This window comes from Mesoplodon mirus (genome assembly GCF_964341445.2).
Source record: "Mesoplodon mirus genome assembly, chromosome: 5".
Lineage (NCBI taxonomy): Eukaryota > Metazoa > Chordata > Mammalia > Artiodactyla > Ziphiidae > Mesoplodon > Mesoplodon mirus.
Genome location: NC_138980.1, coordinates 77,217,080 through 77,242,895, shown reverse-complemented (window position 1 = coordinate 77,242,895; position 25,816 = coordinate 77,217,080). Strand labels below are relative to the sequence as shown.

The following is a 25,816-nucleotide window of genomic DNA, read 5'->3' as shown; positions in this document are numbered from 1 at the left end:
AGTGCAAGAAGCATTAATTTGTCCTGTACTTTGACGGGGGTGTCTTAGAATGCCCTAGATACTGGACCCTAAAATTTTACGAATGTGATCGGTCCTTGAAACTTCTGAGAGTTTCTCTCTCCCCTCTGGAGCTCTTTGGTCTTACCAAACCCTGCCACGAATAATTATTTTTTCCTTATCTTCTCCAATTAGTGTGATGTTATCAATATAGTGGATGAATGTGATGTTCTGCAGGATGTCCAGCCACTTTGTATCTCTTCAGAGGGAAAGACAGCTACCATAGTTTTGGACTGAGAAATGTAAATGTGTGGTCCACATAGGAGCTGCCCTAGAAGCACTGTGTCTGGTCTATCTCCCAAAAGCTTTACAAGGGTGTTAAGTTCTGTATGCTGGAAGTTTCTTGATTGATAAACTTATGCTCCACCTCCTTGATCATGCACCCTCACACTCCAGTGCCATGCATGGTCTCAGCTCCTGCTGGCTAGATTCTGCAGTTCCTTTGAGATACCATTCCTTTCTTTCCTTATCAGGCCCAGTACATCTATGGCCTGGTTTTGCTGTTGCTTAAGCCTATGTATGGGCCTAGGTACTGGGAGGGAAGGTGGAGGGAAAATCCTGGGAGAGTTCATGTCTTGCTGAGGAAAAGCCTCTGCGCTGTCTTCAAAATATTGGGGAATGCTAGTCATTAAGGAATCTGAGGACTCATGATTTTTGGTGTTATCAGTCCCATCCCATGTGTCATGGTTCCATTTCTCAACCAGGGCCCTGACCTTGGCATAGAAAATATGTATTGTTTAAGAGTTTAATGTTCTTTGGAGCTCTACTATTCTTGATATTAAGTCCTAGTCCTTGTCCTCAGCATTCTCTATCTTCTCACTGTAGGAACTGAGAGCCTCTTTCAATGCTACCAAAAAAGGCATTCTGGATTTCACACTTATCTTTTAATTGGCAATTATCTTTCTATCTTTTTCTAGAGCATCAATAAAGACTTGTAACTGTCACAAGTTTTCTTTATCTCTATAATTATTATTTCCTCCATATTTTTCAAATGGTTGATAAAGCTAAGGCACTTCTTTCCACTGGAATATGATCCAAGTTCACTCTTCGTGAAGTTTTAACAGTTGCCAGGACAGTTGCCAGGAACTATCTGTGTTCCACTCTCTGGAAATGGTAAGGTATTCATTACTAGCTTGACAGCTTTCAAATCCCATTCACCGTGACTTTCTTGGATCATTCCTCACACCAAATGTCACATGTGGGTTTCCTTGATACTAAGCTCTTAGATAAATGTTAGCATGCTGAGGACTTAATAAGAAGTGCTATTTTGGGCCAATATTTCATCAGATATTCTTTCTGTCCCACTATGTCTTGATTCTCCTTCTTGGACTCCGATTACACATACATTAGACCACTTGATAGTGTCCTACAGATCTCTAAGGCTATTTCATATTTTTAAAATCTCCTTGTGTTCTTCACCTTGGATAAACTCTATAAATCTTTTTTGCAATTTCACTAATCATTTCTTCTGTAACTTATAATCTGATGTTTAGACTATCCAGTGAATTTTTCCCCAATATTGTACTTTTTAGTGTTAAAACATACATTTGTTTATTTTTTGTCATTTTCATTTCTCAGCTGATATGCAGCAATATCTGCTGATATTCTCTGTTCATTCTTATAAACATCCTTTACATTCTTAAATATAGTTATACAATAACTACCTTAAAGCTCTTTTCTCTTAATTCCAACATCTGGATTTTCTTGAGTTCTGCTTCTATGTACTGGAGGATTTTGAACAGAGGAGTGATGTACTGTGAAATCACGATTTTAAAGTACTATTCTGATTGCCATGTGGTAAGTGGCCTTTCGGGGTACAAACATCAACAAATAGGCACAGTTCAAGAGGATAGTGTTTTAGTCAGATGAGGGATGATGGTGGTTTGGCCTTGGGTGGGAAGTTTTGGATTTTGATGATCAGGTCTTGTTGATAGGTTGGGGGGAGAGAGAAAGAAGAATAAAGGATAAGCTCATGGTTATTGTACTTAGTGACTAAAATGAGGTTGACATTTGCTTACATGCTAACACAGGCAGGAGAATGTTTGGAGAGGGTGCAAAACCAAATTAAATGTGAGAAATCTGTTAGAGATCCAAGTGGGGATATCGAATAGGCACTTGTATATGAGTCTGGCATTCAGGAGTGAGGTCTTACATGACATAAATTTGGCAGTCAAAAGTCTGTGGGTGCTATTTAAAGCCATGGGTCTTAAAGAAGGGGTGTGAGGACTAAGCCCTGGTGTACTCAAATGTTTAGAGGTCTGGGAAATGAGGAGAATGTGGGAAAAGAACTTAAAAATGAAGTAGAAGGAGAAATAAAAGAGAATGGTATCCAGGAGATGAAGTAAAGAATATGATTTAAAATGGAAGGAGTAATCAGCTTGTCAAATGTTACTGCTAATTAGGGGGAGTAAGAAATAAGCCTTTGTTGTATTAAACCACTGAGATTCTGAAGTTTGTTTCTGCAGTGCATTAGCATATTAATCAATACTGTATAAACTAACTTCTTGAATTGCTTTGAATTTAAATTCTGAAAGTAAGTGCTTAAATTCAACTAATAAATGTCCTCAGAGTCCTATATGAGATCATTTTGGGCATTTTACCTGTAATGATTTGTCAATTAGGATAGTTATTTTCTTCTTGTCATTAGAATATCTGCTTATGGATTCTTATTCATTGACTCTTTCCAACAACATTTATAAAACTTAATACTCTAATAATTAGCTTCCTGAGAGTAGTAAATTATCAGTGAAAGGTGCACTCATGGCACTTTTCTAGCATAGTAATGCACTGCTTGACACAGTTGGTACTCAATAAATGTGAATATATCCATCAAATACCTGTTTTATTAATGTTATTTGATGTGTTTTTACCACAGAGGCTGCACTATTAAATGGCCAAAGGCCAATCTCAGGTAGTACAATGGATATGGAAATTAGGTTTCTGACTTTCAGTAAAGAAACCATTTACAAAATCTGAGAGTGGAATAAGTATGTTGACTCGGGGCCATCAGAAGAGACCGTGCAGATGCAGAGGTGCTTGTTGAGGGGGACTGAGGTCCAGACCAATTTCCAATCTCCAATCTGCTCTGTCCCAGAAGGCATTAGTGAGTAGAAGGAACACTTTTATAATTAGTCCCCCTAGAATAGGTACCTTTTTGTAATTAGTTCGTCTAGAGAAAGTACCTTTCTCTTAGCACAGATTTGCACATCTGCATACAGAAGACTTTCAGTGGAATGATATCTGCAAAAATACCATTTTGGTTTGATGGGTTCAGACAACAGTTTTAAATGGAATCTCAAAGTTTGATGAGAAGACAGAAAACAGACTATTTTCAGTAGGTTGGGTACAAGTGAGCAGTAGAGGCCAAAGGATGGTATTGGCATTATTTTAAAGCAGTGGTTCTCAACTGGGGGCAAATTGCCAGTAAGTGCCCCCTGGGGGTATTTGGCAAATGTCTGGAAACATTTTTGTTGTTGTTGTTGTTGTACGCGGGCCTCTCACTGTTGTGGGCTCAACCGTTGTGGAGCACAGGCTCCGGACGCGCAGGCCCAGCGGCCATGGCTCACGGGCCCAGCCGCTCCGAGGCACATGGGATCCTCCCGGACCGGGGCACGAACCCGCGTCCCCCGCATCGGCAGGCGGACTCTCAACCACTGCGCCACCAGGGAAGCCCTGGAAACATTTTTGATTGTCAAAATTAGGGAGGTGCATGGTGATACTGGCATCTAGTGGGTAGAGGCCAGGGATGCTGCTAAACATCCTACAAATACACAAGATAGCCACCCCCCTCATTTAGAATGAAATAGTATCCATTCTAAATGTCAGCAATGCCAATTGAAAAACTCTTGACATTTCTTTCTTTCTAAAAGACGAAACCCCTAATATCTAAAATCTAATTGTCTGTTTTAGAGTCATAAGCCTATCTTCCGAGGACCTTCTGTTTAAGGAAACTTTGTTCATAATGTATACTTTTCTAATTCCAGCTAATTATAGTGCCTTACAGTGTTCATAAGTCAGAAGTTATTTGAGGGTGATTGCTTTTACTCGCTCAAAAACAGAATCCTCAGTTTGAATATAAAGTCCTGATTTTTACTCTTAAACCCCTTTATACTTTTTGCAATTCCCCGTCCAATTTCTCCTGGAAATTGGGTTGAGATAAAGGGAGGGCAAGACCTCAGATCCACGACTAGAGAGATAACTGTGTTTCATGGGGTGGAAAAACATGAAATTCTGAGTCTCGGATGGCCCTCTTAAGGAAGCATCGACTCCCACCGCTCTTCTTAGGGCATCGATCAGCCTGCCCGACTGGTTTTAAGATTACTGCCGCCGTCCTCAAGGACTGCCTGCCTCTGGACAAGACCGACAGGTAACGCGTCCCAGCAGTTTTAGCCGGGCAGCCCCGTGTCCCCAAGCACAGGCCCAAACTTCCGGAGCACACCGCTCGACGGTGGGCGGAGAGGGGTGGAAGGCGGGCCAGAGATCTCCTCTGAGGACTAGAGCACCGGGCAGCCCAAGGCAGGTCGAGGGTCTGCGAGGCGACCGGGCCCCTCGCGGCCCGCCGGAGGGGCCGCGCGCCGCCGGAAGTTGGAGGGGGCGCTCGCCCGAGCGCCGGCCCCACAGCCCGGCCCTCCTTAGGGTCCGCCTTCCGCCGGGCAGGGAGGAGGGCGCGGGAGCCGTGGCCGCCAGGACCCGCCCCCTCGCCTTCCAGAGCAGGCGACAGGCGGCGCGGGGAGGCGGGGCCGCGGCTGCCGGCGGTGTCTGCGCCTCGCGGTTTCGGAGCTAGCAGACGCTCGGGGAACATGGCGGCGGCGGAGCCCGCGGTCCCGGCGCTCCCCAGCGGCGGTGGCGTGGGGGCGCCGTCGGGCACGGTCCCCGTGCTCTTCTGCTTCTCGGTCTTCGCGCGGCCCTCAGCCGTGCCGCACGGCGCGGGCTACGAGCTGCTCATCCAGAAGTTCCTCAGTCTGTATGGCGACCAGATCGACATGCACCGCAAATTCGTGGTGCAGCTCTTCGCGGAGGAGTGGGGCCAGTACGTGGACCTGCCCAAGGGCTTCGCGGTGAGCGAGCGCTGCAAGGTGCGCCTCGTGCCGCTGCAGATCCAGGTGGGTCCCGCGGGAGGGCCGCGCGCCGAGCCAAAGCTCCCGGTCCCCGTGCGTCCCCGTCCCCGCGGCGCTCCTCAGGTGCCCCGCGGCGGCGGACCGTGCGCGGCTGGCCCGCTGGGAAGGGCCGTGCCGCTGTCGCAAGCCTCCGGGATGGCCCAGCGAAGGCGCCTGTCTGAAGGTGACGGTCACCGGCTGGCCTCGGCCGAAGACGGGGCGTGGGCCTCCCGGCTATTGGCGGCGCGCGCGAACGCCCCCACGTGTGTGGTCCTCAGCTGCCCGCATCCGCTTTGTGTGCCGGGAGCGAGTCCCAGCCTCCTGCGTAACCGAAGGGCTGTGCAGAGTAGCTGTGTTTTTATTTGGGTTGATGCAGAACCGGGGAAAAGAGATTGTGGGGAGTATCGGCCTTAGGGTTTGTTCCCGGAGTTGTGTTTACCACTTGCAGAAACACAAACTTCAAGAGTCATATCCTTTCACCCATCCTCTTCCCCAGTTTTCAGCTCCTTTGATCTTAAGTCTTTCCTAACCTTAAGTGAAATAACCTTGTTTAGCCTCTTCCTAGTAACTGTCAACTGAATCTGTTGATTACATATATACGTTGCCTACCTTGAAAAAGTCGTTTGACTCAGCACTGCAGCACCTTCTTAAATACCCGACTTTGGCTAGACCATTCTTTCCTGGTCGTGCTGGCCGAAAAAGTTGTCATACCTGAGGATTATTTTATGACTTTTTAATATTTTTAAAAAGCCGTGCTCTAATACTACGCAGATCTGCCTCCTGTGTTCTTTTTATGCTCAGCTCAGAGGATTCACCGGAAGATTTATCCTGTTGAAAAGCAAGAACAAAAGGTGTATTTTAGGTACTACACCACCACCATTTTTTTGGGTTGAGAAACCGGTAAGCCATTTCTTTGGAAGACCAAACTGAAATGTGGGATTCAGGATTAGAAGCCATTTTAATATTCAAGTGTCATTTTCTGAGGACTATTCTGTAGGTTTTGGTGGTTTGTTTGTTTGTTTTTCACTTGTAGTTGTCTGTGGAATTGGTCTTGTTTGCTATTACTCCAGCAAGTGATAGCAAAGGAAGGCCAGAAGCTTCCAAAGCAGATACTTTAACCAGAGGGCAAAGGCTATGAGATTCTGTGGTCAACCCTTGGAGAGCCAAAAGGGAGGCAGTTGATGTCTGATACCCTAGAATTTGCCCTGCTCTTGGGAGAGTTGTGGTTGGTAAGTGTTTACTACCACCCATTTTTATGCCTTCAAGAGTTTTCATGGCTGACACCTCTCTGCAGCCTTCCTTGTCAGTCTGTTTAGATTATTGCTGCCAAAATATGGAAGAAGCTGGATGCACCTTTGACAAATCCATTAATAAAGGGGAGAATCCAAATACTAGCTGAAGAGATCTGGAGCTTTACTGAGGATGCAGACTTCTTTGTGATGCATTTCCCGTAGTGGTTGGGAGGGAGAGTGGGCTGTTATCTAATAAAATGTTATGCCAAACTAGCACCCACCCCAAGTCTTTAAGACTTCCCCCTCCCCCCAACAATGGGATTTCTTATTTTGAAAAATTTAAAGCCTGGATCTGAGAACTCTTTTTAACTTATCAGTTTAGAAGTTAATAAAATATATGTATATACCTGAAATGTCTTGTACATTCTCAAAAGGCATTATATAATTCAGGTCACATGTGGCTTTTGAAGTCTTTTGCTTGGTATTGGAGATAAAATATAGTTAATTTTGTGTGGTGGTGTTTAAAATAATAATTATAATATCACTACTCTGTCCCATTCTTTTAAAAATGTTATTTTTTTCCCACTAAATAGTCCAATAATTCTTAAGCATCTGTTATAGAATACTTTATATATTTTAAAGTATTTAAAATATTTTTATATTTTTTCATTTTAATAATCACAATAGCTTGACTTCTTCAGCCAGGTGCCTCCCCCAGCTTAAAAATAGATAATGTGGAGGAATATACACACATATCATATATATCCATATACTTATTCTGATACCTATTTATATGAAGAGAGATATATGTGTGTGTGTGTGTATGGATATTCTCAGAAGAAAAAGGGAAGATACTTCTTTTCATGACCGTTTTACTATATTTTTTTGGAACCTGGCTGTGTAATCCTAGAGATATGGACATTTTATGGCTGGACGAGAACTTAGAGTTCACTCCACATTTGAGTGGCAGCTGTAAGTGCCTGGCCCAGTGAATGTAAACATGGATAAGACCCAATTCTTGTTCCGTACCTAGTAATCTAACTCCTTCATTTTACCAAAGAGCAGAACATGTAGGAAATTGCCTGAGGTTCCATGGCAAAGCGTGTGAAGATCCTACAGCTGGCCATAGCATTTATGTTCCCTTTTCATGCTTAATGAAAATATCAAGCAGAATGGAAAACAAGCCACAAACTTGAACTTGTAACATCTTTTGTTTTGATGCTATTCATTGTTTCTGTGGAACAGATGCCTGTCACTCAGCAAGACTCAAGGTGACCTGTCAGTGAGGCCATGCTCTGGGTATGATAGGCCCCTTCTCCCAGAGGCAGGGATGAAGAGCATGTTTGGCCACATGTAATCCACAGCTTAAATAATGCCATTTATTATTTCTCCAAGAATAGGCCTTATAGCCTCTGTGGCCCTGGCTAACATACAATATATTCTAGAATGTATTCTTAATTTACACAGGGGTCCGAGTTTGCTTTCACGCTTGTTCTGACTGACGTTGCTAGTGACCTTGTAAAACACAGTGGTTGCTTGTGCCACACTGTCTGCACTGGTGGTTGGTTAGTGGTTCTGTGGGGATTGATCTTTAAGACCCCCATTGCCAGTATTAGGCTGTGGTAACTTTTTAGTGTCTTCTTTTCTGAAATATTCTGTCCAAGTGACCAAGTGTCTGAAGACAGCTCATGTTTCAAGCACGGTTTATGTGTCTTCAGCCTTGTCAAAATGCTTGAAGTCTAAGGAATTTTGAGACGCAGGGGAAGAAATGTAAATGAGAGGATTATACAGTGGGAATTTAGGTCATTTTTATGACTTATAAGTGTTAATTTTTCACAAGGTATTTCCCAAGTTTTAACTAATGGAGAATTCAACCCTGGAAACTCATGTAAGTTTGATATCATACCACTACCAGTGTATTTTTCCAGCTTATCACCAGGGAGGGCAGAGCCCAAGTAGAAGAGAGGAAGAAAAGGACGTAGTAAGAATGACACCAGCGAGAGGATTTTACTTCTGTATGTAGGAAGGAAGGCTCTGGCAGCTTCGTGTGGGCAGAAGATACGGGCTTCCCTGGGAAGGTTATTTCTACTTTTTCCTGAGGTAGTTAATTGGGAAGGGATTCTGCTCCAGGTTTTACTTCTTGGAAGTTTATTAGTACTATGATTATTTTAAACAGAGGTGTAGACATTTTGTAGCTAGAAGAGACCCCAGAGTACATGGTGGGAAGGGAGAGAAGGCAGGTTTGGAAAGAAAGGGCAAAGGACTTGGGTCTCCCTTGGGCTTGCTAGTTGGATGGTGGTGATTTTTGATTTCAGAACCTTTACTATGGAGCCTGTAGGAGGAGCAGGTAGATAAGCTAATGCTCAGAAGTCTTGAGTTAGAGAAGCAGGCAGGAACTATCTTGGGAGGCACACAGTGTCAGGGGCACTGGAGAAAACAGCTGGATCCTGAGGGTATGATATTGTCTGCCCCGCCCACTTTTTAAAAATTTAACATTGCAGATTACTGCCCAAAGCACTGTACACATTTTGCCTCTTGTGGATACATTAGAGGCTACCTATAAATAAACTGTGTTTGAGTGGGAGCTAAACACAGTTTCCAAACTGTGTTTGGAAATTTTTTTCTTTCATTTAGTTTGCCAAGGGGAATCCAAAGTAGATTCAGGTATCACTGTGTTCCTGGGATCTGGACAGCGTCACCTTCTCTCCAACCTCAGGTGCAATCTAAAGAAACCCATCATCCTTAACACTGAAATTGATGGAGTTGGCTGGCTTCCCTCAGGCAGTTAGAAAGCTGGCTGGAGTTGTAACCTCAATGCAAGTGACATTAGTGTTTACAGCAGGTGAGTAGGTTGTAAAATAAGAGTGAAATAAATATTCTCTTGCAGTCTAAATTAAAAAGCCCCAAACCATTTTGCCAGGAGCAGATCATGTAATGGTCAGTCTTTTGGTGACATTTAGAAATCCACTTTATGAATCATTTCTTAATTCTGTAGACTATGTTAACATAAGTTAGGCAATATCAGTATTTCTTTCTATATATTTATTGTTTTCATAAGGGATTTTAGTAGTAAGTCGTATTTTAACCTCATTACAGAAGAACTATTTTTAACATGTGCTGACCTTCAGAGCGTATATTTCCTATAGGAGTGATACACAATAACCTAATACATTTATTGATTGATTTACATGAAGCTGATTTAATCCTTGAAATAGCCCTATGAGGTAGATACTATTTTTATTACTTTGTTACAGATTAAGAAGCAGCTGTTTGGAGATGTTAATGATTTGCTGCATTTCGTGTAATTGAAATTAGTGAAATGGACATTTGGACTCAGATTCTAATGCCCCTGGGCTGTCCTGTGTAGGCACTCTTGTAACCTGGGAGAGTCATGTCACAGACCTCTGTTTTGAGTCAGTATTGGAACAAAGCCTTACTATACCTGTGGTAATCAGGTTTCCTTGGAAACACTTCTCAGTGAAATAATGATACCTCATATCCCCTTCTAGACCCCTCTCCCAAGCACATCATGCCTATATTGTGACTATAATAGACTACTAAAATTTTGAAAACATCACATTTATAATTCCAAACTTTAATCATTCCTAAAGATATATAGTTTACTCACTGTAGTGGTTTGCTAGGTTGCTGCTGTAACAAAGTATAATACTACAGACTGAGTGGCTTATACAACAGAAATTTATTTTCTCATAATTCTGGAGGCTTTAGATCAGGTTTGGTTCCTTCTGAGGGCTGTGAAGAAGAAGACGTTCCATGCCTCTCTCCTGGCTTTTGGTGGTTTGTTGGGAGTCTTTGGCATTGCGTGGCATGTAGACACGTCACCTTGATCTCTCCCTTCATGTTCACATGGCCTTCTCTGTGCCCAGATTTCCCCTTTTAATAAGGATGCCACTCCTGTTGGATTAGGCACCCACTCTACTCCAGTATGACCTCATCTTAACTAATTATGTTTTCGGTGACTATTTCCAAATAAGACCACTTTCTGAGGTACAGTACTGGTGGTTAGGAATTCAACATATGAATTTTAGAACACACGATTCAACATACAACAATCACCATGCATTATGTTTATGGAGAGAACAGAAGTGGGGCACCATGTATCACTAAGCAAGGCCAGCCACTGTGTATGTGCCTGTCCTGAGTAACCGAGCAAGGGAAGAGCAGATTGCTTGCAGATGTAGCAGCCGTTGTTAGAAAATGGTCAGAGCACATGTGGAAGTGAAGGAGGGTAGTAAATACTGTTATGATCGTGGTAATAATGAGACTTGGGGATGAAGAGTCTTTTGAATATGAAATCTAAGGTTGAATGCCAGCCAAGACAGTTCTTAAGAAAGTGGACAAAAAATTTATACTTGAAATTTATCTCTTAAACTGTTGCTTGAGGAAGCCATTGTGATCAACTTTTTGTATTGAAATATGTATATTGAAATACGTATTTGTTATGTGTATGTGTATGTGTAGGGATTTATGTATATAAATATGTGAAGGTGTGTGTATATACACATACTTATATGTGATTTCTTCATACTTCTTGAATATGTGTTGATCTGTAATTGTTTCACTTTTACTCATGATGGCACTTGGTCAAGGTCACTTTTAATTTGCCATCTTGCAGTTGCAACATGTTTGACAATGAGCAGCACTTTTAGTTATGTACAAGGTTTTGGTTTAAGAGGAATTTCTGAGTCAAGTTACGAAGTCCCTGAATTACAGAGTCAGTGTGTAATTTAACAGCAATTACTGAAATTCATGTGGATTTGGGGTGGATGGGGGAGTCAAGTTACGAAGTCCCTGAATTATAGAGTCAGTGTGTAATTTAACAACAATTACTGAAATTCATGTGGATTTGGCGTGGATGGAGGGTTTGGTTAGAGTTTTTATTTGTTTGTTTTTTGTTTTGGTAGCCTCAAATCCTCCTTTTTCTGTCTTGTAAGATATGGAGTTTATTCATAAAGTAGCATCTTTTCCCCCTACTACTATGGCATAGGGAGACCTTTTTTTTTCCTTCATAAACTTTTAATTTTAGAATAGTGTTGATTTACAACAAAGTTGCAAAGGATAGTACAGAGAGCTCCTGTATACCTGACCTGGTTTCCCTTCTTGCTAAAATCTTACATTACTGTGGCATATTTGTCACAGCTAAGGAACCAACATTGGTACATTACTATAAGCTGAGCGCCACACTTTAGTCAGATTTCACTAGCTTTTCCCTAATGTCCTTTTTCTGTCCCAGGATCCAATCCAGGATACTGATTACGTTTAGTTGTCATGTCTCCTTGGACTCCTCTGGCTTATGGCAGTTTCTCAGAGTTTCATTGTTGTTAATGACCTGGACAGTTTTAAGGAGTACTGATTAGATATTTTTGTAGAATGACCTCATTTTGGGTTTATCTGGTGTTTTCCTCATGCTTCAACCAGGGTTGTGAGATTTTGAGAGGAAGATCATGAAGGTCATTCTCATCACATATCAAAGCTGAATACTGTCACCATGGATTACCTCAATCTTGATCACCTGGCTGAGGCCGTGTTCACCATTACCCTCCCTCTATACTCTGAAGAAGCAAATTACTAAGTGCAGGTCATATTCAAGGGGATGTCAACTCCTGGAGAGGAGAATGTCTAAGGCATTTTTGTTTCATGAAATTATAACCAGTCATTTCTGCATAAAAATATGCCTCACACGCTTATCTCTATGGTTTCTTTCTTTAACTGAAGGTTTATAGATGATGAATTCCTCTACTAGAAAGGATTTGCAGGGTGCTAAGGATTTCAGGGCTGCATTTTCTGACCTCCTCAATCTGTGTCTAATATGACATACGTATGATGTGGTCCCCTGCCTAGAACAGATGCCTCACAGCTGAAATGAGGTATAGGGAAGCACCAGGTAACAGGAACCCCAGGAGACCACAAGTCTGAATATTCTAGGATTTCTGAGTAGGTAAGTTTTTATTCCTTTAAGTATCCCAATTTTCAATATTTTGACCATTTTATATGGTAGTCCTAAAATATTATGTAACTTATTTTCTTAATGTGTGTGATAAAATGATTTTGTCCCAATTTATAACTTACATACAGCTTGTTACTCCTTCATTGGAGTCTAGACTGAGAGCTAGTTGAGTTTTGATCTGCTTTTATTGTATTTTTAATCTTTTCTTCCTCAGCTGTCATTTCTTGCTGCTATCAATTTGCCTATCTTCAGCAGTTTCCTTTCAGATTTGCTGTTTCCAATCCTATGTTAATTTATAATCCAGACAACTAAACTTGTTAGGAATGTATACAGAGTTAGTCAATACAGTCTGAGATAAGATCTGAAAGCTGGAGATCAAAGCAAGTGTAGGCTGTGTGTTAGTGCATGGCCATCCAGCATACTTAGGCAACTGCCTGGGAGTTTTTTGCCTGCTTGGTGGTATTCCCATGTAGTAGAATGGCAAAATTGCTAAGGTGCATTACAGTTACTTGAAACAAGACAGTTACAGCTAAACTGCTTTTCATAGTGTCCCCTCAACACATTGTGGATGACTAGGGACCCCTGGTTCAAATTTCTAAAAGACTATATATATATGGATTTTAAGCCTTTTTTTTTTTTTTTTTTTTTGCGGTATGCGGGCCTCTCACTGCTGTGGCCTCCCCCGTTGCGGAGCACAGGCTCCGGACGCGCAGGCCCAGCGGCCATGGCTCACGGGCCCAGCCGCTCCGCGGCATATGAGATCCTCCCAGACCAGGGCACGAACCCGTATCCCCTGCATCGGCAGGCGGACTCTCAACCACTGCGCCACCAGGGAGGCCCCTGAGCCAAGATTTAATGTTTACTGAGAATTTAAGATACATGGTCACAGTGACTGGTTTCCAACAAAGTATCCTAAGTACTTACATATACATCAGACTCATTGCTTTTGATAATGACCAAAATGGAAGCATGGTACTTGCATTAAAAATTTAAGTAAGGAAGCAGCCAAAGATGGCATATATAATTTAAGATGCTTGAATATTTATTTTAAACATACTTTATTGGCAGAGTAGGAAAACCCTCCACATAGTGTTAGAATTAAAGATGACACTCGCATTCTGACATGAACTTGGTGTTGGACTGTACGTGGTTAATCAGTGCACACCTATAGAGTTAATACCAGAGGGAGATTAAGGTGCCGGAGTCCTTCAGACCAGGACACAGATAAATAAAAGTGCAAACTGACTAGAACAGTCATACTGTTAAGGATAAAAGATTCCTTTTGATGATTCATTTAATTCTTGTAATTGTTTCTTGGGAGTATGCCATGTGCACAGATACTAAGGCAGAGTCTAGGGCCAGGCTGGTGGTGAAGCCACCACCATGTAATCAGGACTCAGGTTCCTCTATAAAATTATGAGTAATTATTGTCTGTGGGTGGGTTAGGTTAATTAGAGGGGAGACTTACGGGGTGCCTAGTAAGAGTAGTGTCATGGGTTCATTCATGATCAAACTGCATCCTTTCCAGAGCTTTCTCTAATTTGAGAAGGTAGAAAGAAAAGTACCATGGACTTTTAAGAATTAAATTCTTGTATTCAACAGTGATTTTTCACTTTTTGGTAGATCCATATTGGGCCCAAGTTGTTATAATAGACCAACTACAGCAATTAATGTAAAGCATGGTAATCTGATACCCAGTTTTCATCTTAATTCATTGACTTTCCCGGTTGTGATAAATATGTGTAAGAATTCAGATGTCAAATTTATGTCTTTCCATTTGACAGTGGTGATGTGCTTGGCATCATTTTATTGAATTTTTTTTGAAGTCTAAGAAGTTATTCTTGAGAATACCAACTTAATATTTCTGTGTTGATGATAGCAGGATATCTAGATTTGTTTCTGTTTTTTTAGTTTTTTGTTCCATAATCTTTGCTACAGATTATTTAAATTTTATTCTTTGTTCTTGTAAGCAATGCCATCATCAGATTTAAGTTTTTTACTGGTTTTTTATTATAAAAGTAATACATATTTTTAAATAACATTTAGCAAATGTTTTAAAATAGCATTTGAAAAATAAAAGAAAGGTATTAAGAAAAAATGTTATCAACATCCCTAACTATATAACCACGTGTTCATATTTTCATATATTTGCTTCTACTTTTTATTCATATTTTTACATTATTGAAATACTATTGAACTGTGCTCTGTTTTTAAAATTAACATTAGATTATGGCATTTCTTCTTAAATGGTGCATGTTTTTTGAAAACATATACATATGTTATTTTAATAGGCTAAAAAATGTTTGTCATGTGAATGTGTTAAAATTTGTGAAATCATTTTTGTATTGGTTCTTGGTTTATTTATAATTTTCACTATTAAAAGCAATTCAGTGGACATCTTTGGGGATAATTTTTTTTTCCTGTTATTCATATCATTTCTCTTAGACAATAGTTGTAGAAATGGATTTAATGGGTCAAACAGTAGGAATGTTTTTCTCTCTTTACTGACCTCCAGCTGAAAATAAATGTCATTGTATAACAAATGCTAAATCATTCTTTTTTTCTTTTTTCCTCAGCTCACTACCCTGGGAAATCTTACACCTTCAAGCACTGTGTTTTTCTGCTGTGATATGCAGGAAAGGTTCAGACCAGCCATCAAGTATTTTGGAGATATTATTAGTGTGGGACAGAGATTGGTATGCTTGCTTGTTCATTTTTTCCAATTTGCTAAAGCATGATTCATACACAAACATATGTATATTGCTACTTATCTTTGTGTGTTTTTTTTCCTCCAGTTACAAGGGGCCCGGATTTTAGGAATTCCAGTTATTGTAACAGAACAGTACCCTAAAGGTCTTGGAAGCACTGTTCAAGAAATTGATTTAACGGGTGTAAAACTGGTACTTCCAAAGACCAAGTTTTCAATGGTATTACCAGAAGTAGAAGCAGCATTAGCAGAGATTCCTGGAGTCAGGAGTGTTGTGTTATTTGGAGTAGAAGTGAGTACCTCTTGTTCTGTTTTGGACACAATATCATTTGTAGAAAACTTGTTATTTCCAGAATGTAATTTTGTATATAGAATACCATGTAGGTAACTGATAGAAAATAGCTACCGTTTTTTAAGTGTTGACTACTTGCATGGCACTGATCTAAACACTTTATATATATTAATTTGTTGACCTCTCACAGCAATCCTCTGAGCTAAGTACTTTTGGTCTTATATTGTAGGTGAGAAAACTCAAACACAGATGCTATGTGTCTTGCCCAAGGTCACAGAGTTAGTTAAAGTTAGATGAAGCTGCATTTGAATCTAGGTTGATTGATTCTTGGGCCTTTGCTTTGAACCCCAACTTTTGGAACACATTTTCACCAAAGACAGTATGTTTATTTATGTGTTATAGGAGCTCACCTTGGTCATGTTTTTGTTTTAGAAAAACCTTAGAAGTCATGTAGTTAATTGTCCTTCACATTTGAATCATGTATACCTATTTTTTTAAAGGAAAAAAAATACTCATGGATTCCTAATGCTGATTAAAATGATTTTTTGTTTGGTTTGCTTTTTTGACATGTAGAAACAGAATATAAGTATTTATTCATAGCTTTTAAACAGCTCTTGAACTAAAATTTTAAAATTATGAAAACCATAAAAACAGTGAAATCCAAATAATATTAATTTAAGACATCCATGATGTTTTGATAGTAGGTTTCAGAGTAGTAGGTTTTAATAGTAGAAGATGTAGCCTCAGGTTTAGATATATATTAAATATTTCTGTATTTTGACTTAAATAATGATAAAATAAAGGAAGCCTATTTGTATAAATATGTCACACCAAATGCTGACTTTTGCGCTTTTCTTGCTTGTTCATCATTAGACCTCATGTCTAATCAAAATCATCTTTGAGCAGTCCTCCAGCGCTAATTTTAATGAGTTGTCAGTTGATAATCTCCACAGCCCTCTTGTCATATGAAGATAAGGTTGGCATTATTAAAATCTGCTTTCATTGGTTATATAATCCACTTATTGTTGGAGCATGTTTTTACTCTTTATTCTCTGCTGATGAATTGTTACAAGTTCATACTTAGAAAGATGGAATCTGTAGAATTCATTTTCTGGTGATGTATACTGGGTATTTTTTGCCTGTGCTACAAGTTATTTTTAACTTGGCCTACCTTTACTACTGGGTGCCTTATAACAACTCAGTTTTCCCACTATTATCTCAATTGGCAGTACTGCAAACGCGTTCTTTGTGTTAGGCACTTGGTGTGAATACAGAAATAAACCCAACTGCGAGTGGCATCAAAACTGAGTGGTAGTAGTCAGCCATATGAAGGTCATCCAGATGACATAGATGAAAATCTTTTAAAAAAAGTGCTCACAGAGCTCTAAGAATATGTTCAAGGTTCCCAGTACAAAGAACATTGATGTAATGCAGTCCCTGACTTAACAAAGAGGCAGCCAAAGCCAGAAATGTTGTTTATGCTCAAGATCACTAGTGAGTTGGAGGCAAAACTAGATGTGGACAAGGCCATTAGACCTGTAGTGCTCTTTCTGCTCTACCGTGTTGCTGCACATTTGTAAAATACTTGTAGTTTACCATGTTATTACATATGGTTTTTACTTTCCTACTAGACCCATGTGTGCATCCAGCAGACAGCTCTGGAGCTTGTTGGCAGAGGTATCGAGGTTCATATTGTTGCTGATGCTACGTCATCGAGAAGCATGATGGACAGGATGTTTGCTCTTGAGGTAATTGTCCTGCTTTAAAATAAATCGTTAGCCAAGGCTTCCAAGTAAATTTGGAGAGTATTAAATATGTAACAGCAGTGAAAGATTTACCTCTTAAATTTGAGCTTGGTCTGACAACAATCAGACTGATTTCCGGGGTTTCTACTACGCACGACAAACCTCTGAGGTCTCACCATCATATCCTGTTTTACATCTTCTGTCTTTATTTCTAGATGTCTAGTGATTCCAAGCGCTCCTTTACATCTTCTGTTGTAACTTGCTAGTTTTGCACATGAACTAAGAGGCATTCCAGTAAGCTTACTCTGAACTACTGAAAGATTTGCAAATTAACAACAGTTCACCTAGGCTTAACTCGGCCAGGGTCTAGCCAACACCTAGGGTATGGTGGGCCGAAGCCTGGTTCAGCCATGTGTTAGATTTCCTCAGACTTGAATTTTTGGGGATAGGGGGTGTGTCTCTTACTGTGGGCACCACTCACACACAGTGTTTAATGGCTCTCTGCGTGGAGTGTCAAGATGTACTTCAGAGTCAGGGAGTTGATGACTTTCATCAGTGTTGCATAACAGTAGCCTTACGTAAGCATTGCCTATTCCGAGACTGTTGAAAAACAAACTCCCTCAATTAATCCCACTGACTCAAGTCAGTGGGGAGGGCTGATGCAGAAGCAGGCGGGTGGCTGGCAGCAGCAGTGGTTTTAAGGCCCTGGTTGGCCATCCCTTCTCTTATTCCTGAGCAGTGAGTCCTATTTTGCGATTACAGGTGGAAATGGTTTTATTTATTTTATTCAACTATTTTCAAGTCCACTTGGACTACTGGGTTCTCTGGTTAGTTAGATACTAAGTGTTGCTTCTTCCCTTCTCAGCAGAGATCTTTAAGCTGTTCTTACAGTCTTAGTTAGTTTCCACTTTTCAAATTTCCTTAGTAATCTGAGTTTAAACACTTCCACTATCAGATCCGAGCTACCTCGGCAGGCAGCTCTTTTCTTCTCTGAATACCTTTATGGTAATGCTGAGGTCCAGAATTTGAAGTGTTTCCAAGGAAGCGAAAAACTAAGAACATACAAAACCAAAAATTTTCCTTGCTTGTAAAGAGATTTCAAGAACTTTTGTCCTACATTCAAGTTTTTTTAGACGCCTTTATTATGCCATTTATTACAGAAAATTTTGATTGTTGGCAGTTCTGTGTTCTACCAAGACTCAGAATAAAAACAGCCATTTACCATCTGAGCCTCATTCTTTTGGAGGTAGTCTGTAATCTTACTGATTAGGAGGAGTCTAAACAGTGGAGGGATAATACGGGTTTGAATTCAGGTTCTGGCATTTTGTAAACTTGTGTCCTTGGACAAATTACCTAATATCTTTGCCTCAGATTTCTCATTGGTGATGTGAAATAAAATTCATATTTTTATGGCAAGACAAGAAAAATTTAAACATGAAAAAATTTTCTTTGACCTTTGGCCTCCTCTCTCCTCCCTACTGTGCATTGTGTATCTAAAGTATGCATCGACCAAACCTCCCATCAGCAGAAATACCTGCTCAACCATAAAGAGCAGACAACCCCTTAAAAGATAACATTCCTTCTTGATCTTCTAAAGGGTCACATGACCCACCACAATGGCACTTAGATCTGGATTATGTAAACTGTCAATAATATGTCATTTAATGTACAGCCCTCTGTCTCAATTTATGTAACTGCTTTGACTTCTAACGGGTGGACCAGTTCTCAGAGCTTTCTGAGGGGCTGTTCCCTGATTATAATCCTCACTTTGGCTTGAATAAAATTTTCCATTTCTTCCTTTTTTTTTTAAATTGGAGTATAATTGCTTTACAATGTTGTGTTAGTTTCTGCTGTACAATGAAGTGAGTCAGCTATATGTATACCTATGTCCCCTCCCTCTTGGACCTCCCTCCCACCCATCTAGGTCATCACAAAGCACCGAGCCAAGCTTCCTGTGCTTTATAGCATGTTCCTGCTAGCTATCTCTTTTATGCATGGTAGTGTATATATATCAATCCTAATCTCCCAATTCATCCCACCCTCACCTTCCCCCACTGTGTCCACATGTCCGTTCTCTAAGTCTGTGTCTCTATTCCTGCCTTGCAAATAGGTTCATCTGTTTCTTTCTTAGATTGATGGATTAATTTCTTGTCGACTGTGAAATAGAAATAATAGTCATTATGTGGGAGGATTTTTGTGAAGATTAAATGAAATAATGTATCGATAGCACTTAGTACAGTGTCTGATACGGTAAACACTCAAATGTTAGCTGTTGCTTTTATTTTTACTGTAGCTATTATTTGTTTTTGTTGTCTTCATGAGGTTCATCTGATCAGAAAAGTATAAGCATATATCAGCTTCCAAGACCCAGAAGGGACTAGTCCTGAGAAGTTCTGAGGAGGGAAGGAAGGAATATGGTCTGAGGTGGATTTGGAAGAGCCTGGAGCAGCCAGTATTGCCTTGGCTTACAGTGCTGAAGTTGAAAGGGAGAGAAGAAGCAGGTTAGGTGGTGATGGGGGAAGATGTGTGCCACATTTCAGATTTTTCTTCTTAGTCTTAATTTGCTATGGAGGTATTTTAGTCCCTCAGTCCCTAGGAGAAATGTTAAGTCTCCTTTTTTCTTCTGTGACTATGAAGGTGAAATAGAGCTCTGGTCTGCTCCCCTTCTTTTTTTCCTTGAGAACACAACTACTTAAGGTCATTCCTGAGACCCCATATTGCCTGTTAAGACCATTGTACTAATAAGATTTATAGTTACCGTTATTAAAACTTCTCTGCCAGGATCTGTGGTGTGTGCTTTATTCCACAAAATTTTTTGAGCACCTACCATCTGACAGGCATTTTCCTTTCAACTTACAATTGTAGAGTAAATGTGAGATAAAATAGAATAAAACCGTCTCTTGAACTTGATGTCCGTGTACTTCTGGGGAGTTGTTAGTGTTGCTTGGGAATTTAATGGGTTTAGTCTTTTTTTTTCCCCACCCTCTCTGAGGCTGTCTTGGCTTTGTGTTCTTGCATTTTTAGGTTTGTGGGTCAGAGTAACCTTTCCTTTGGCCTAGTTGGACTGGTTTTGCACGTGTAAGGGAAGAACTCAGGAAGCCTGTTAAGCCATGTACCCATTTGCATTAAACAGCTGGAGTTTTAATTGTCCCTTCTAAAGCCAGGAGATAAAGTGAGTGTGGGACCAGTATTGTAGGTGTCCTCATAGCTCAAGGTGGCGGGCAGGAACCTTCCAGTGTCTGGAAAAAGTGCTGCTGTTCTCTTTCTGCTCAGGTACCCTTCTAGGTTGGGGCTGGGAAGGCACCGTGGGAAGATGGCACCATGGGAAGATGGCACCGTGGGAAGATCTGTTAGTCTGATCTAAAGACTTTGCATTCTTAGCAAAGGCGTGAGCCACGCCCTCCCCTAACACAGGTTCTTGGCTTGATTACTTTCGAATGCAATCAATATTGGGCATATCTCAGTCTTGAAGTTAAATAATTTTATGTAAGTTTCTGTTTAATAAAGTGTTTTTCTGTGTGCCTCTAGTGTCCCAGCTTGCCCCTGCCACGGTGTACGGACTCACAGCCTCCCTGAGGGTTGTTGGCTTAGGGTGGATCCGTTGCTGCTCTAGTTTGGTCAGGAGAGCACTATGGAAAAAAGCTGCCTTCTTCGTGGGTCATCACATTTCTTCCTCAGACCTGGAAACAGTTTTCTGTCCTTCCTGCCTCATGAAGGAACTAGAAAGATGACTGAGAACTGACCTTTGTTTGCACTTTGGAATATAGAAGGCACTTTCACAGACATTGAAAGTATGATTCAGATTCAGACTGACTGATTGAAAGTCCATTGATTCAACAGGGAGCAGTAAGGAAGGCAGGGCAGCCAGGGAGAGAGCTGCGTGTGGATGGCTGGACATTCACGGCACCGAGCTGCAGCTAGTCTTATTCCCCACCCTGCTGTCTGAAGCAAGCACACAGTCCTTTGAGATTCTGAGGGTTTGATACAATAGTCAGGAGTTGACTGAAAAGCAAGGAGGAGGAAATTAGTCTCCAGAAGTCTTTAAAGAACTCAGTGATGACTCATCCTCTGGGATTTGTCCCAACATAAAGGACACTAGCAGCCTCACTTATTTCTTCTTTTTTCCTATGTAACCCTCTGCTGTTTCTTCATTTCTCCAGAGCTGTGGTCAGCCTGCTCTGCACACTCCTGTGCTGGTGTTTGAGGTCCAAGCTTGCTATCTGATAAGTAGGCTATGGCTTACACTCCCTTCCGCATCCTTGGGGATAAAAAGGAAGAGTCTGCCAGTGGGAAGGTTGGGTCTCTGGATCTGCAGCCATTTGAAGGGTTTACTTTGGCTCCATTGGGATGTCCTGTTTATTCAGGTGACTCCCTTTATGACGAGACACTGATCCACGTCTTTTCCTCTAACTTGTGTAGGAATCGTGTCTAACCACCTCATCTTCTAAGGCTCTTACAGTGAATGTTGCTTGGGGTAACAAACAGTTGGTCTGTTTTTTTCCCTAAGGTTTCTGATAAATACATCCAGAAAATGGATCTCTGCTCTAGAATTCTCCTCCCATTCCCCTCTCCCACCTTTTTCTCCACTTTCTCTTCTTTGCCCGCCTCCTTCCCTTTCCTCCTCCCCTTCCTTGAGATTTCTGTCCTTAGCTCTTTATTATGATTCCACTGGAACAATTTGGCAAGGATGTTCTTTCACCTGTCAATGAAACTCTATACAACCTTAAATTTTATACTCTGTTTATGATTCTAAAAAGCTTACAATGGTGGCAATGGTAGTGGTTCTGTTGTCGTCCAGGGACGCATTCTTAAACCTCACATGAGGCTCCTCTACCACCAGCATTTCTTACTTATGGGAAGGGCATGCAGTTTAATGTCAGATATTTGGAGAGAGGAAAAAAAGAAGTTAAGAATCATTGTTTTACCGTCCTTAGCCTTGATTTCCCTCTGTTCCTGGTGCATATAAGTGAGAATATTGGCGAGTGAGAATATTGGCTGCCTATTCTCTTTTACTTGTTTCTAGTCCTTATTACTAATATTGAGAACCATCATAAAGGGTTTGTGGTGTGGCTAGTTTGAAATCTCTCCTCATCTCTGAATTTGTTGGTATGGCTAAGGGCCATGGTTTTGATAGAGGACACTAATCGTTGTGTCCTGGCATGCTTTTTGCTGTTTTAATACAGTGTTCATTCTCATACTTAATTTCTTGATTTGTCTTTTTTTTTTTTAAGCGTCTTGCTCGAACTGGGATCATAGTGACTACAAGTGAAGCTGTTCTGCTACAGCTGGTGGCTGATAAAGATCATCCAAAATTCAAGGAAATTCAGAATCTAATTAAGGCGAGTGCTCCGGAGTCGGGTCTGCTTTCCAAAGTATAAGACATTTGAAGAACTGGTATGCTACTCACCGTCAGGTGACAGGACTGTAAGCCCAGACAAGCTCATGTCTCTAGTCGAATTAAAACGTTAAGTCAAAAATTGGCTCCTTTTTTGCGCCTCTTAGTAAAACTTAGCCAATTAGACCGTTTGGGTACCAGCATTTAGTTACAAATGTCAAAGGCTTCAGGTGCTGCTTACCTTCTTTTTATGTTAATGTGCTTTTTATTTATTAAAAAATTATAATGGAGGTGCCTGTTTTCTCTATACCATATACACTGATCATACTTTCAAAAGTGCACACTTGTGAAATTTTCTTAAATTGTGCACAAAGATCTACCAGTAATAGTTTGACTTTTGTATTATTGTAAGATGTATGTTATAATGTTAATGTGGATTCAGTGCTTTTACTTTACAGGTTGATTGAAATAGGATTATTAAACGAGAATTTAAAAACAGGACTATGGATCGTGTTACCCCTTTCGCTCACAATGCAGTCAAGTTATTTATTATGTTGCACTGGTTTAACCAGACAAAGTTATGTTGAATAATTACATATCTTTCTTAATTATGCTAATTTTCTTATTCTGCTCACCATCACTAATTCTCTGTTCATGTTCTCTTTTTTCACTGAATCTTTTACCCAGAAAGACTCATTCGCTCATTGCTTGTTTTAATTTTGTAAACAGATGAGAGGATTTGCAACACCATATCATTAGTGGAGGGCTGTTTTAAGATCTTTGAAGTATTACTTTAGCTGAATAGCTTTATAACCATCTTGAATACATCTTCTAATATGCACAGGATTTAGCAAAAAGATAAAGGCTGGATAAAATGTAGTTTTAAAACATCCATATTCTTGTTTGAAATTTTTTCCACCTACCTTCCAATTACTGTTAATGCAAAAGGCCTCAGTAATGATTTGGTAGTATTACTTTTGCAGTCATTACTACCATTCAATAAATTTATTTTCATTAAATACTTATTATAGGGTTTTAAAACTTTTTAAAAAATATTATGTGAAATATGAAACATTGGTGTCTTTTATATTAAAGAAATTAAAGAAAACGTATTATGTGAATGAAGTTCTTTTGTCCGCCACAGCATGGCTCTTTGATTACTCTTCCAGGGATTCTAATATTTATTTAAAGGTATAAAATTTTTGACATTGTAATCTTTCAACTCATGGAAATTTTCGAAGAAGGAAAATGTTTTGTCCATGGGGGTAAATGGATTTTATTGAAGGGCCTTCTTATTTAAAAGCAGTAGAAATTTTTTTTTTTTTTCTGGTCAGTGTAACAAACAGCAGTCTAGCATTCTTCTTAGGGTTATGTTTTAAATTTTTTTCCCAGCAAACTTGTGTGTCAAAAAAGAAGAATCAAAGATTTCTACACATTTTAAAATAGTTTTTAATAAATTTAACCTAGTGCTTCTCAAACTCTAATATGAATACAAATCACCTGGGGATCTTGTTAAAATGCTGACTCTGGTTCAATAGGTCTGGCTTCTGTGCCTGACATTTTGCATTTCCAAAAAAAAAAAAAAAAAAAAAAGCCAGTATCTACCAGCCCTGCTCAGAAGAGACCAACCATACTTTATGAGTAGCAAGGATTTAACTAACATCACCTGTTTTCCTCCACTGAGTCCTGGCTCTTCCTCTCATTGAAATACCACCCCAATGAAGCCTTTCACAGCTGAAACAATTCTGTGAACTTGAGTCAGTTTCCTATGGCTACCATATTAAGTAACCACAAACTTTGAGGTTTAAAACAACGCAAATTTATTATCTTCCAGTTCAGTAGATTAGAAATCTGAAATGGGTTTCACTGGGCTAAAATCCGTCTTTCCCACTAGATTCTAAGCTTCTTGAAAGCAGGACCTGTGCATTTATTCTATACTCATTCTGGAAACTCATTTTGAGAACCTACTAAGTTCTAAACATGTGCTGAGGATAGGAAGATGCCCCAAGGAAGCTTAGGGTCTGGTACAAAATCAGATATATCATAACCTTTCAGTAAAAGTGAATTGAATTATGTCAAAGGTTCAGGAATGTCAGTACAACAAAGTTTAGAGTAATATACTTGTGAATTCTGCATTCTCCCTTCTTTTTTGCAGATCATGCAAGCAAGGTGACAAGGCCTTATTATAGGAAACCTGAATTGATTTTAATACATTAGTCTTTGAATTGGAAGTGTCTCCAATTTTGTAGGGTAACAAAATTCTTTTAACTGATGTAAATAAAGACCTTGAGAACATAAGCAAAAGAATAGTCCGGTGTCTTGAATTGCAAGGGGGTTAGAGACAGGATCAAGACACATCATTTACTGAAATGCTAAAACATATGCAGAAACTTTATCTAAAATTAAAAGTAATAAAAGTTATTCTAACCAGGAAACCAAATACCCTATAACATCCATTTAATTACCACATTTCTCTAATTAGGAAGAATATTTTCTCTTTTTAAAAGTTGATATTTGGGTAAATGTGACTTTAGATCTGAGTGGAACTTTAAAGATCATGATCTCAGGTCCATTTCAGCTATAAAATTCTAGAACAGTTTTATTTCACAAGTGTGACTAGTGAGACCCAGAGATAGATGTTTCTAGTTGCAGAGGTGAGGAAAGGCTCAGCAAGATGACAAGCACATTACTTAACACATTGCCCTGGACTTCCTTACATTAGTTGATAATGCTAGAGATTATCAGAAGGAAAGGGGGGAGAACAGTAAAAAGGATCCATTTTAGAATCTATAAAACAGCACACTGTTTACATTCGCAAAGCTAAAGGGCTGCTTCCAGCGCCGAGAACTTTCCCTGTGCCCCATCTTCAGTCTAGCCTTACTTCTTTCCAGATGGTTTTGAACAATTTGGGAGAATAGCTGATAATATGAAAATTACCATTACTTTAATCCTCAGATAACTACAAATCAATATTCTGACATCACTAATGCTTCCTTGATCCTCCATGGAGCATTACTGTCACTGTCACTGTTTAACCCATGATTAAAAAATTTAAAAATCACTAGGCTACCATAATGAGATACATCAATTACTTTGATATGGTTATGAAATAATTGCAATTGGCTTTTAGAATTCTTATTACCATGTTGCTTTTCTTTATCTTTTAAGCCTGAATAGCAGACATCTTATTGAAAATTTATTTTTAGAAGAGATTAAAGTCCAAAATGGTGGTCAAGTAAAATAACCGATTAATTCCAGTTAAAGAGATTGTAATCTTGAATTCCCTGTTGTGGGAAACAGAATTTTGAACTGGGCCCCAAGGTTCCCACTCCGGTGTACACACACTTTGCCCCTGACAGGCAAGTACTAATAATCTCTGTTCAG

General features: G+C 39.9%; 1 protein-coding gene across 2 annotated transcripts in view; it reads left to right on the top strand.

Annotated features, from left to right (window-relative positions):
* Positions 1–4,756: 4,756 nt before the first annotated feature.
* Positions 4,757–25,816, top strand: part of ISOC1 (isochorismatase domain containing 1) — a 35,424-nt gene continuing 14,364 nt past the window's right edge. The window contains exons 1-5 of one of the 2 annotated variants that reach the window (XM_082621176.1): positions 4,757–5,159; positions 14,930–15,049; positions 15,149–15,352; positions 16,984–17,100; positions 22,329–22,436. In XM_082621176.1, the coding sequence (XP_082477302.1) occupies positions 4,857–5,159; positions 14,930–15,049; positions 15,149–15,352; positions 16,984–17,100; positions 22,329–22,436 (852 nt within the window). In that variant the 5' untranslated portion in view covers positions 4,757–4,856. Of the gene's footprint in view, positions 5,160–14,929; positions 15,050–15,148; positions 15,353–16,983; positions 17,101–22,328; positions 24,907–25,816 lie in introns of those variants that run through there. The other variant, XM_082621177.1, reaches the window with a different exon arrangement.